At 44.2% G+C, this 14454-nt stretch overlaps 1 protein-coding gene across 12 annotated transcripts in view; it reads right to left on the minus strand.

The window, feature by feature from the left end:
• LOC110535712 (family with sequence similarity 172 member A) overlaps positions 1 to 14454 on the minus strand; it is a 246421-nt gene that overhangs the window by 165801 nt on the left and 66166 nt on the right. For all 12 annotated transcript variants that reach the window (XM_021620906.3, XM_021620902.3, XM_090190183.1 and 9 more), the window contains exon 7: positions 5978 to 6193. In XM_021620906.3, coding sequence (XP_021476581.3) covers positions 5978 to 6193 — 216 coding nt within the window. The remainder of the gene's footprint in view (positions 1 to 5977; positions 6194 to 14454) is intronic.

Below are 14454 nucleotides of genomic sequence, written 5' to 3' on the forward strand. Positions count from 1 at the left end.
CTGACTTTCAGCATGCTTATAGGGAAGGGCACTCAACAAGTATTGCACTTACAAAAATTACTGGTGTTTGGCTGAAAGAAACTGATCATAAGAAGCTGTTTTGATAGACTTCAGTACAGCTTTTGACATAACTGATCATAATCTTTGTGTGTTATGGCTTTACATTCCCTGCTATATCGTGGATTGAGAGTTACCTGTCTAATTGAGAGTTACCTGTCTAACTCCAACATAATCCAGGTAGAATCGGGGATTCCCCAGGGCAGTTGTCTAGGACCCTTTCTTTTTTCAATCTTTACAAATGACTTGCTACTGGCACTGAGTAAAGACTGTGTGTCTATGTATGCTGATGACTCAACACTATACACGTCAGCTACCACAGCAAGTGAAATCACTGCAACACCTAAAGAGCTGCAGTCAGTTTCAGAATGTGGGGCAAGTAATAAGCTAGCACTAAATATTGAAAAAACTAAACGCATTGCATTTGGGACAAACCATTTACTAAATCCCAAACCTCAACTACATTTTGTAATGAATAATGTGGAAATTGAGCAAGTTGAGGACTGTCATGGTCAAAACATGTTGATGCAACATGTGTGTAAGATGTGTGAAGATATGTCCGTAATAAAGTGCTGCTCTGCTTTCTTGACATTGCTATCAACAAAACAAGTTTTGTTGCACCTGGACTACTGCCCAGTCATATGGTCAAGTGTCACAAAGAGGGACATAGGCAAAAATAGTAGTCCCAGAACAGAGCAGCAGGACTGGCCCTTAAATGTACATGGAGAGCTAACATCGATTACATGCATGTCAATCTCTCCTGGCTTTAGAGGAGAGATTGACTGCATCACTACTAGTCTTTGTGAGAGGTATTGACATGTTGAAAGCACTGAGCTGTCTGTTCAAATGACTAGCACACAGCTCAGACATCCATGCAAACCCCACAGGACATGCCACAAGGGGTCTCTTCATAGTCCTCAAGTCCAGAACAGACTGCGAGAAACGCACAGTACTACACAGAGCCATGACTACAAGGAACTCTATTCCACATCAAGTAACTCATGCAAGCAGTAACATCCGATTTAAAAAACAGATACAATTACACCTTACGGAACAAATCGGACAGTGAAGAGACACACGCATACAGAGGCACACACGCACTTTACACCCACGTACATTGTAATGTTGTTGTATGGTGGTATTATAACTTTTGTATGGTAGACATGTAGTGGTGAAATAATGTTACATGATGTACCTTTTTGTTGTTGTGTGATGTAAGTGCCTTAATGTGTTTGGACCCGAGGAAGAGTAGCTGCTGCCTTGGCAACAGCTAATGGGGTTTCACTAATAAATACAAATACACACCCTCAAACACACACAAAAAAACATCCAAGAGGTCAATATCAGAGGTGACACTTTAGAGCCTTGATCTTTGTGTTATAATGTATGTGTATAATGTATGTGTATAATGTATGTGTATAATGTATGTGTTGTGTGTGTGTGTGTGTGTGTGTGTGTGTGTGTGTGTGTGTGTGTGTGTGTGTGTGTGTGTGTGTGTGCGCGCGCGCTTGTATCTGTGCATGTGTTTGTGCATACTAGGGTTGAATGACGGGAACCCGGTTACCGAGATTTACTGACATAACCACTCCCCTTTCTGGGATAAATAACTGAGAAACCGGTAAATTGTAATAAATAATTTAAATGAACAGCATGACGTGAAATTGAACTGTTAAATTATATGTGAAGTCTAAATCGGGCTTCTCTATGGCATGATGAATCATCAACGCTCTGGGTGGGAACACACCATCTCGGTATGGAGCGCAGTTGGAGTCCTGGCCATGTGGTGCCAGGACAACAACCTCTCCCTCAACGTGATGAAGACAAAGGAGATGATTGTGGACTACAGGAAAAGGAGGACCGAGCACACCCCATTCTTCAACGGGGCTGCAGTGGAGCAGGTTGATAGCTTCAAGTTCCTTGGTGTCCACATCAACAAACTAACATGGTCCAAGCACACCAAGACAGTCGTGAAGAGGGCACAACATAACCTATTCCCCCTCAGGAGACTCAAAAGATTTGGCATGGGTCCTCAGTTCCTCAAAACCTTCTACAGCTGCACCATCGAGAGCATCCTGACTGGTTGCATCACTGCCTGGTATGGCAAATGCTCGGCCTCTGACCGCAAGGCACTACAGAGGGTAGTGTGAACGGCCCAGCCAAGCTTCCTGCCATCCAGGACGTCTAAACCAGGCGGTGTCATAGGAAGGCCCTAACAATTGTCAAAGACTCCAAGCCACTCTAGTCATAGACTGTTCTCTCTGCTACCGCACAGCAAGCGGTTCCGGATGTCCACAAGTCTAGGTCCAAGAGGCTTCTAAACAGCTTCTACCCCCAAACCATAAGACTCCTGAACACCTAATCAAATGGCTACCCAGACTATTTGCATTGCTGCTACTCTCTGTTGTTGTCATCATCATTGAGATGTGTCTGTTACTTGCATAGTCACTTTAATAAATATATTTTTCAACTGCATTGTTGGTTAGGGGCTTGTAAGTAAGCATTTCACTGTAAGGTTGTATTCAGCGCAAGTGACTAATAAAATTTGATTTGAGTTCACAATGCATGCAGACCCAGACTTTGTTTCCTGCGACAGGTAGGCCGAGATTTGCTGCAGCATAGTCTGTGCTACAGTAATATAAAGACCAAATGCGTGTCTAATTTACCCATCTCCATCTGGCTTTCGGGGGTCACCTTAGTTTTTACTTTGCACCCGCAGAGTTCTAAAACCGTGCTTCACTCTACTATTGTTGCTTTAAAATCAGTGCACGTGCGAGCACTCTCTCACAGCCTTGGCCACTTTCCATCAATTCCATTCAAATTGCATGCAAAACAGATCATCCTGTTCTAGATTGATGTACAGCCCTATATATAGATGTCCTAGCCTACCTCTTTCAGGTAATTCATTCAACGCAGTATTAGTCTTATATTTAGCTAATTCATGGTGGGTTATGGATAACAAGCGTCTAACTTCTAGCCTCTGTCTCTTGAACAATTACCACGCACCGCTGGCCTCTCCTTAAAAAAAAACACTCCTTAGCTCTTGGAGTCCCATGCAGGAAAATATAGACTAGAATAGCTTGCTGAACATCATTTAAGCATTTCTTATACCAACATAATATTTGAAGCTGTTGTTTGCTGAATGTTAAATGTAGTAGCCAATAGAACTCACGGGGAGTTTGAAAGAAGAGCGAACGTGCGAAGGCAGTAGGCTATAGCAATTGTTTATTCAGACCCATAACCATTCAATTTTGGGGAAGAAAATTGAAAGCCTTCAACATCTAATTCTCGTCCTGTATTATTCAAGGATGTCATTAGAACGATGAAGATAAGGACAGCGAAACTCATTTCATTTGACTGTTGAAAGCGAGGAAGGAATGAACCAACAATAGAGAGAGAAAGAGGTAGGCAGGCTACTAAATATGATCAAAAGGTATATATGCATCAGCCTACTAATTATACAAATAAGCCCATTTACTGTATAACAAAAAATGTAATCAAATTTCCTAGCCTATACTTGTAACTTTGAAGGCCGCATGTGTTGCACCAGAATCCCATGTTCTATCCCTGCTTCATCACGGTTTGAACGATGTCCGTAATTCCAGTCCACAGTAATATAGTTCACACTCAAAAAGATTAGCCTACTGGAGCTTGTTTAATTTATTTACACAAGAGAGCATATAGCTAGCTACATCTATGGGCTTTTATGTTTTTCTGTCATGTGTAATGTGCAGTAGCCTATATCATGGGATCATTAAATATGTTTTATTTAGGGCTCATAAAATGTATTTAATCTATGGCTCATCGGGCCCAGGTAGCATCGGGCTTGAATTTTAGATCAAAGCTCTATAATAAACCCATCATGCTTAAATTATTTTAAATAAATCCCTGACGGTGTCACCAGCAAAGCACTCCCATACCATCACACCTCCTCCATGCTTCACGGTAGGAACCACACATGCAGAGATCATCCGTTCACCTACTCTGCGTCTCACAAAGAGAAGGCGGTTGGAAACAAAAATCGCAAATTTGGACTCATCAGTCCAAAGGACAGATTTCCACCAGTCTAATGTCCATTGCTTGTGCTCCTTGGCCCAAGCAAGTCTCTTCTTCTTATTGGTGTCCTTTAGTAGAGGCACATTTTCTATGCAGAAATTTGACCATGAAGGCCTGATTCTGAACAGTTGAACAGTTGATATTGAGATGTGTCTGTTACTTGAACACTGTGAAGCATTTATTTGGGCTGCAATCAGAAGTGCAGTTACCTAATGAACTTATCCTCTGCAACAGAGGTAACTCTGGGTCTTCCCTTCCTGTGGCGGTCCTCATGAGAGCCAGTTTGATCATAGCGCTTGATCGTTAAGTCCAGATTGATTGACCTTCATGTCTTAAAATAATGATGGACTGCCATTTCTCTTTGCTTATTTGAGCTGTTCTTGAAATAATATGGACTTTAACCAAATACGGCTATATTCTGTATACCACCCCTACCTTGTCACAACACAACTGATTGGCTCAAACGTATTAAGAAGGAAAGAAATTCCACAAATGAACTTAACACCGCACACCTGTTAATTGAAATGCATTCCAGGTGACTGAAGCTGGTTGAGAGAATGCCAAGAGTGTGCAAAGCTGTCATCAAGGCAGGGTGGCCACTTTGAAGAATCTCAAATATAAAACACTTTTGTGGTTACTACATGATTCCATACGTGTTATTTCATAGTTTTGATGTCTTCACTATTATTCTACAATGTAGAAAATAGTCAAAATAAATAAAAACCCTGGAATGGAACTTTTGACTGGTACTCTATATGGTTTATAATGCTTTTGAAATACTGGGTCACCTGGGAGAAAAGAGATTTATTGTTAGGATGGAAATGTTGTTTCAGTTGTATTTCAATGAACACGAAGATGACTTCTTTAAAGTTTACGCCCCAAAAAAGACGATGACTAAAAAACATGTCTAATGTAAGAGTGAGCTAGACAGTGATGATGGGGGGCTTGAAGCCATCGCTAAGGCGATAATATAATCATATATATGGCATTTAGCAGACGCTTTTGCGATCTAACAGAGTAAGCTAAAGCGCTACTGCTAATGAGCCCATATTAGAGTGTGGTAGAGGTACTATCAGGAGAGCCAGGCAGAGAGAAAAGAGGCACTGTTGACAGCTCACACACAGCCCGTCAGTCCCAGTGAGACCACAAGGCCTGTCAGAGGCAACCGAGTGACATCTCTCACACGCAAACGTGCACGAACGCACAGCACAAATACAAAACGTGTGACGCTACAGCCATCAACCCGAGACGAGACAAAGAGGATAGCGTCCCCTTACATTCTCGCCACGTTAAAACCGACAACTACTGGCCTTCTACAGAGCACCCTACAAACGCTCTACCGCATAAAGAGAAACAAGGTCTGTGTGGATGGACAACAGGTCAAAGCCTTTCGAGGACGACGTCACCGTAGTCCGGTTATGTTAGGTGTGATGGAAGGACAGAATTGAGGCACCTCAGGTTCCATTTCCTATAACGCTGGACGTATTTGTTTTGATCCCTGAAATATTTCATTATCAATCAGAGACGAGGAACGAGTCAATGTGAAGGTGGACGATGTGTTAGTGTGTGTGTGGGATGATGTGGTGTTATATATGTTGTGTGTTTGGAAGACAATCCCAGCGGTCAACAGTTTGAGGGGACAGAGTTGCTCTGACGAGCGAGCGAGCGAGCGAGAGAGAAAGGAAAATAAAATTGAAAGAGAGAGAGTGTGGTTAACACTCCACACAGCCTGACCACACAAGAGAGCCTCTCTTTCCCTCTTCACCCGCACTCCCTCCTCTCCTTTCTCCACCTCCCCCATCCTTTCTTTTAGGACGCTGTCTATCCCTTTCTTATCCTCCTCCACCACCGCCCCTCCCACGCTCACCCGTATGGGGATCTGCTCGGTCTCGCTCTCCTTCTGCGGGTTGCGGTACTTCTCGTAGAAGTCCCTCTTCTTCTTGCTCTCCCGGTCGTCCTTGCGCTCTCTCTTCTCGGCGGGTTCGTCCGAGGCCTCGGGGGAGGGCAGGGGCGCGGGCTTGGCCGGCCTCTCCAGCTCCAGGTGGTTCTCATTGGGGTTGAGCACCATCACACCGTAGCCTTCCTGGAAGACAACACACACAAGAGTTAGAGAGTCCACGCATCCGCCTCCGACTCACTTCTGTGTCTCTGGCTGTGTGTGCGTGTGTTTAGGTGAATGCAGTTGATGCCCATACAATAATCAAAGTGAGTTATTGTATGGCCAATAGTGAGAGGCATCTGTGCCAGGGTGGTAGGGGAGAGACAGTCAGTCTTGCCATGGCAAGACAGAAAGGCTTGGTATGGTAGGAGTCAGAACAGCATAACTATTGGGTGCAGGATTAGAACTCAGTGACAGGAGTCTCAGCTAGTGAATAGCATTGGGTCCAAAGGCCAGGTGTCACTTACTATCAAAACAAATTGACCCCTCCATCACTCAACTCAAGAGTTAGGGGCTGTCGTATACACGTGTGTGTGTGTGTGTGTGTGTGTGTGTGTGTGTGTGTGTGTGTGTGTGTGTGTGTGTGTAACTGCAATTCAAGTTTTGTGAGGATAACAAGGGGCATACAACGTTTAGCAGAAACAAAATACAAATGAACAAACAAATTCTAAATGGCATTATGCTGTAAAACTAAGATAAGGAAGTCAGAAAATGTCCTGTAAGTTGTTCGGAATTGAAACAGGCAGAAACTATTATGGTCAGGGGAAGTTTTCACAAGGCCTTAGTGACTTCTTCAACTCTGAAGACATTTTTAATTAAGTGTGTTTATTATCCCAAGCACTCTCAAACTAAAGCAGGAAACGGAGGGATTCCTTTTCCATTTTGGCAGCACTTCACACACACACTCTCCCTCTGTATACACACACAAACACACACACACACACGCACAAAAAATTGGCAGATCTGAACTGACAAAAAGGTTTCTTGAAGACAAGTGTAGGAGTAAGTGAGGAAATTTCACTCTGATTCCTCCCAGAGACGCCATCACACACACTGTCTACACACTGCAGCACGTCTCCTCCGTTTTAATAAGTGTTAACACAATGTGTGTGTCCCTCTTCCGCCCGTCCATGTCAAACCTGCCCCACACATTAGCACCTGGTGTGTGTTGACAACAGCAAAATGACACTTTCACACATCCCCAGACTATAAAATGATTCTTATTTTCACACTCTCTCCGACCGACGGCTTTAGCCAAAGCTCCCACCACTCCCTTTAGGATTATTCCAATCAAACTTTCAGACACTCTCAAATAAGACAAATCTGAACAAATTGCAGCAGTAGTGGGAGTACTTTCACCAGCAATTATATAACGATTTTATACAAGTATTAATTAAGGGCATACTTTATTAGGATCTATTTTGGGTTTTTAGGTCATAACTATTTCGCAAAATCTCTGACACCGACACCTTAATTGCTAGACAAATATTTTGAGTTTAAATATATTCAATTAAATAAATAATTCCGTTTTTAAATCAGCAGAGACTTTTAAGGAAGCTGTAAAATAGAAAATGAAGTAAGAATGAATTGAATCACAATATTAAGACCGACAGAGAAGTTGCTAAATGAAACAAACGTGATTAAATACATTTGTTTTTTCAGTTTGCTTCTATAAAAATAACATGGTCATTACCAAACTAAGTACAGGATCACCATCAAAGTGACATCACGGACAGCTGTCCATTAAAACAAGTCAAACAATTTCAAGACAAACAAATAACTGACAGCCCTATAAAACCCATTGTTCCACATATCATAACACACATTGATATAGAGCATCGACCCACACATTGACGTTATTCGGGAAGAAGCCTTTTATTAGGGAGCTGATAAGATTCTTTAGCTAGAGGAGTTCCTCGGCTGTTGGCTCTGACTTAAGTTCATTTTCTTCCAGTGTGTTAGGTGCTGCACATACGGCCCCGCACCACAGCCCCACCTGGGATGGGAGCGGAGCTGGAAGGGAGGGAGACGTCTTTCTCATCTTCCTCCTCTTTTGGGCATACTAGCTATCTGCAGTGGGAGGGGGGGAGGGAGGGGTAAAGTAATAGGTCAGGTTCTATTAAAGAGGCTTAGCTCAGTTCAGCACAGGCCCGGGGCTGTCTTTGTTGGCACAGCCACCACGGAGCAGTTCACACGGACCTTACGACCGGAGAGGATGAGGAGAGGAAGATGGGAGAGAGGAGGTCCGCTCCAGCTCTGTGCCACTGCCCACTGGTGGCAGGCTGGAAAAATGACTGGCAACACTGTCTTCCTATCAATCAGAGGCGAGGAACGAGAGAGAAAGAGAGGGAGAGAGGACAAGACAAAGGGTGAGGGTGGATGGAGAGCGAGATAGAGGAGAGAGAGAGACGGAAATAAAAGACAAAGAAAGAAAGAAAGAAATGGATTGGGGAAGAGAGAGATGGATAATGGGAGAGTACCTTCATAGAAACACGAAGTGTTCAACCCATCCATCCATCAATCCATGTGCCTAAGATCTACGCAGCATATAGGGCAAAGCGTTAATGGGTGAACAACATTAGGCCTACTGAGCTAATGCTAGCCCTGTGTGGCCCAGCCCTGCCTGGGCTGATTGTGGCTAACCCTTAGTGCTGCCCAGTCACCCTGAAGCATTACTGTGAGAGGGACCGGTGTTCCCCAGCATCACCCTGCATCACAGACTTCTGCAGTAGGGCCATGGGTTCATCGCCTAGTCGGAAACCATCCTTTACGTCGACAGAGAAAGGTCTCAGGCAAACATTGGTCTCTGGGTCTCTTCCTTGCTCTCCTGTTCTGTCCAACAGCAAAGGCATTTTACACCAAGGGGAAAGAGAGTTAAGAGGCAGAGTTTATTTATTCAATCATCAATGTATTCTGGTGTTTTGAATTTCTCTGAAGTGAATGCCAACAGTAAGTACAAGGTATTTTTTATTAAAGGTGGTGCCATCGCTATGTAATTAGGGGGAAAAAATTGATGAACTTGTATTTAACAACAAATGATATGTATAATTTATAACAAAGTACTATTACACATGAATATAATTACTACCCTAGTTAGCGCTGATTGTCTCGATTGCCTGTCAGCGGTGAAAAAAATCTCACGCTCTCGCTTGGTGTGGACACTGATGTTGCGTCAGTGTTTCTTTATGCAGTGCTTTGCAGGATAAGCTTCACACACACACACACACACACACACACACTTCCCATGCCCCTGAGTGCCCTGTGCCACCGCCACACAGAGCCCTGGCCCAGAGGGCAGCGGTCAGAGGGGTCACCCAGGCCCCTCCGAGGGGGACGCACCCCCGTCACCCCTCTCCGGACGCTCTTTAGCGCTCCTTTGTCGGGCCTGTCGAAGACCAGCCGACTCCCCTCAGATAGCACAACAATGGCCGCCGCTCAGGAAGCCCTGCTCTGCCGTCAGTCTCTGCCCTCCTCCATCTCCCAGTGTGTCACTAACGCCGCGCTGAGTATCAGCCTGACATCTCACACACACAGATCTTATTATACATCCCATTCAACGCCATCAACGGGTCTAATCAGTTCGCAGAGAAAGTGCAGATACGCATCGACAAAGGAGAAAACGCAAATGCTGCGCGTCAACGGGGAAATATTGATGGGTGGTTTATGTTTATTGGACCCAACCCGCTTTGATAAAGCTACGCGGTCAGACTGTGGTCCTATTTGGTCGTGAGACAGTGTAACGGTAACGCACCATTGTCTGCCTTCTCAGTGGTTTAAAGGAGGCTGACAAAAAAATGATTTATTTTTTTAAATAGGCTAAGGCATCCCTTTAAGAAGATGCTATCTCCATGTTCACAGTTGGGCTGTAATGAAATGAAACGTGTCTCACTTGTGTGTGTGTGTGGAGAGAGGCGGCCGAAACCGTGCACGTGTGTGTGTATAGAGTCTTTGATGTGTGAGCTCTCATGTAGCAAGCACGGCCTTTGGGCACAGCAAAAAAGGACAGGCACTTGACAGGTACAAAGCATGGCTGATAGTGGTCAAGGGGGCATGTGGGTAGGAAAGGGGATGTGTGTGTGTGTGTGTGTGTGCGCTTTAAGAAAAATATATTGTAGTATGTGAGCTTCAGGAAGATGGGTGTATCAACGTGTATACAAATGTGTACACGATGGCATTGTACACTGATGTGAGAGGGGATCTGTATGTGCTCGCTACATTATCAGCTACGGCTGGCAACGCTCTGTCTAATCCCTATTGGGGGGTTGTTCTTGTGTTAATATCAGGGCAGCTGACACTCCCTGTACCGACACCATCGGCTATACTTCCTTGTTTCTGTGATAGCCCTCCAGTGATTGGTTGTCGAGACTTGACAGGCAGAGGGCAAAGGCGCGCTCGCCACCGTCCAACCAATCAGAAGGCGCGGGAGGGAGACAAGGCGGCAACATGTCTGGAGGGGACACTGGGGATAGGCGGCACCAAGGCAGACAGAGGAGAAAAAAAGACCAACCTGGAAAATGAACGTGGGGAATCAAAGCCACATCGAGACACTCGCTCTCAATTCATGAACACACATTCACGGCTAATTCAGCAGATAATGATGCTTCCACAATGTGTTCTATTGAGATGAAACCTTAATAAAGCATTACACTAATACCTGAGATACAGGTAGAAAGCATGGGAGGATATATACAAATATATATATATGAGAGAGCGAGAGCGGGAGAGAGGGAGAGAGCGAGAGAGAGAGAGAGAGAGAGAGAGAGAGAGAGAGAGAGAGAGAGAGAAAGCGAGAGAGAGATATTCTCTTTGAGCCCATAGAGAAGCATGGGAGGCCCTGGTGGTGGAGCATGCGGGAATGGAAATACAGTTATATGAAATGGGCCCCTCCTGGGCTGAGGCAGGCCCCCCTCTCTCTCAGGGCCACCCCTGCTCTGGGTGACCCTGCCTGTCTCCGGCTCCACGTGGGCTTTTTCAGCAGCCAGGGGCCCATTATCCCCCTCTCCTCGTCTCTCCCAGAAACCACACAGCTCACAAAGCACTGTCAGATTAAGACACTGTACCCCCCCCCCACCCCCCCACCAACCCTCTCTCACATATACACATACCCACAACCCCTCTTTCGCACAACCGCCACCAGCCCTTCTACACCCCCAACCCCATCTCTCTCACACACCCCAAGACCAGCCCTTCTAATACACATATAGATGTAGGATCATCATTTGATCACTCTTGACGCTGAGAATTTTCCTGCAGACGAGCTTCGTGATTGACACAAATTCACTGAAAACCCACACTAACACAGATATATTAACAGTATTCTACTTTTCATGTAGCCTCATTTTGACCAGCTAATAGCCTAACCACAATGCCAGCATTATTAAGGACTAACCGTTCAGATCCTGTTGCTGACCTAATATGTTCCTGTGGCTATCTGAGATTTATCTACACTACTGTCCCGAGTAAATAGATTCACTCACTCACTCACACCAAAAAAAGCACCCACAACCACAACCACACCAAATTGATTGTCTCATAGACAGCAGGTGTCTTCGCACAACAACATGGTTTATTACTGTACAGAGACAGTCAATTCAATGCCGCCTTCAATAACAACCTGAACTGGTCTCTGTGTGGACTCACTGTGTTTATAATAACGATCAACATTAGCATAATTAGGCCATGTCCTAATCCACAGTAACCTTATCTAACAAGTCAAGTTCTGTTCAGAGCGGGGAAAAACAAGGAAGTTTAACCTTGGCATGGGATGTGTGCTCATTTAGATATTGTTTACAGGCTCAACTGAATATTTATACAGGAGTTCAAAGTGGAGCGTTGTTGGGGAGGAAGTGAGGAGAATAGGAGTGGTTCATATCCCCCTGTGCCTCGGAATCTTTTCATGTCTGACTTAACATCTCTCCTTCTCCCCCCCCCCCCCTCTTCTGGTCCTGTTTATTTTCAGCACCTCCGCACGGACGCACACACACAAACACACACACGCGTCAGCGATAGGAGCAACACACTTGACGCAAAGCAAAGGCTCCCTCACATCTCAATTATTTATACGTCTCCTGGACGATTTCATCTCAGCAACTCGGCTACATTTAGCTTGCTTTCATTTTCTGAGCTACTGTAGAAGCTGGTTGACACCAGAGAAGATAGCCCAAATCTCCCGAGGCCCTCTCTACGCTCCCTTACTCTCATTCACTCTTTCTGATACACTCCGTTTCCAATAGAATGGATGACCCCTGCCTGTACAGTACCAGTCAAAAGTTTGGACACACTTACTCATTCCAGGGTTTTTCTTCGTTTTGACTATTTTCTACATTGTAGAATAATAGTGAAGACATCAAAACTATGAAATAACACATGGAATCATGTAGTAACCAAAAAAGTGTTAAACAAATCAAAATATATTATATTTGAGATTCTTCAAAGTATCCACCCTTTGCCTCGATGACAGCTTTGCACACTCTTGGCATTCTCTCAACCAGCTTCATGAGGTAGTCACCTGGAATGCATTTCAATTAACAGGTGAGCCTTGTTAAAAGTTAATTTGTGGAATTAATGCGTTTGAGACAATCAGTTGTGTTGTGACAACGTAGGGTTAGTATATAGAAGATGGTATTTTACCAAATAGGGCTAAGTCCATATTACGGAAAGAGCAGCTCAAATAAGCAAAGAGAAACAGTCCATCATTATTTTAAGACCTGAAGATCAGTCAACGCAGAAAATGTCAAGTTTTTTCAAGTGCAGTAGCAAAAACCGCTATGATAAGCGCTATGATGAAACTAGCTCTCATGAGGACCGCCACAGGAAAGTAAGACCCACAGTTATGTCAGCTGCAGAGGATAAGTTCATTCGAGTTACCAGCCTCAGAAATTGCATCAGATGACCTGGCCTCCACAATCACCCGACCTCAACCCAAGTGAATATTGGGGTGAGTTGGACTGCAGAGTGAAGGAAAAGCAGCAAACAAGTGCTCAGCATATGTGGGAACTCCTTCAAGACTGTTGAAAAAGCATTCCAGGTGAGCTGGTTGAGAGAACTACATGATTCCATATGTCTTATTTCATAGTTTTATGTCTTCACTATTATTCTATAAAGTAGAACATAGTAAAAATAATGAAAAACCATTGACTGAGTATGTGTCTCCAAACTTTTGACTGGTATTGTACCGTTACATATTACCTCCATTACCTCAACTAACCTGTACCCCCACACATTGACTCAGTATTGGTACCCCCCTGTATATCGCCTCGTTATTGTTTATTGCTCTTAATTAAAACATTGTACTTAATCATTTCTGAACTTGTTGGTTAAGGGCTTGTAAGTAAGCATTTCACGGTAAGGTCTGTTGTATTCGGGGCATGTGACAAATAAAATGTGATTTGAAGGGATGAAAATAGCAGTGTGGGTATAGGCAAACTATAGCAAGTCCCAGGCATATTTGAGCTTGAGGAAGACAACAAATAACATGGATTTGCCTCCATTGAACCACACTATGGTAAGACCCATCCATTTCAACACATGTCAAGTTTTAACATCCGTTTTAACTCCACAACACATGTCAAGAGATTAGGCTGATACTAAATTCCTCTTGTCTGATGAAACTACACACACAGACAGATATTTAGACACACACACACACAGACAGACAGACACACACACACACACTCTTGGAGAGCCCATCCTATGGTGATGCATACACTAGCACACACACTGCTTCATCAGCTCTCAGCGCGGCACCCCGTGGGGGTGTGGTGGTGGGGGCTGGACGGAGCATTAATCAACGGTCAGGTGGAATTTGTCAGAGCTATCGATTGTGCAAGTAAATGTTACAGAAGTCATTTGTCAAAAAATAAACAAATACAGGAGGGCAACGTGTCAAGCATTCACGGTGAAGTGACAGTGAACACACACACACACACACACACACTCCTGTGTTCCTGTGGTTACACGAACCAGCCTGCTATAGGTTTTCACCATGTGTTGATCAGATGATCAACGTTGACCCAATTCAGAGATTAAACAGAGGAACAGACGGAACGTAAAAAGCAGAACATTCGTTTAGTAGATCATCTAGAAACATGATTACCCCTCAAATACGCGGAGAATCTACCTCGTATTGCACTGTCATAGTGTTGTATCCTTGGGTATCAAATCAGTCACCTGTACAGTGCCTGTACAGTAGATTGTTCCTGAGGTCCACACAGCTCTGAGGCCTTACCAGGGAGACAAAGACACACTGAGGTAGGGCTAGAAATAAATACAAATCCCCATTCTTACACCGTTAGCATTGTGATTTATATATTCTATTGTCTTCCCTCAGCATACACATCCATTTTTAATGGAGGGGAGATATAGATCATGGAATGATCGGTGCCTCCTTATTTTCCTGTCCAACT

This window comes from Oncorhynchus mykiss, chromosome 11 (assembly GCF_057628025.1).
Source record: "Oncorhynchus mykiss isolate SJ-2025 chromosome 11, ASM5762802v1, whole genome shotgun sequence".
In the NCBI taxonomy this organism is placed as follows: Eukaryota; Metazoa; Chordata; class Actinopteri; order Salmoniformes; family Salmonidae; genus Oncorhynchus; species Oncorhynchus mykiss.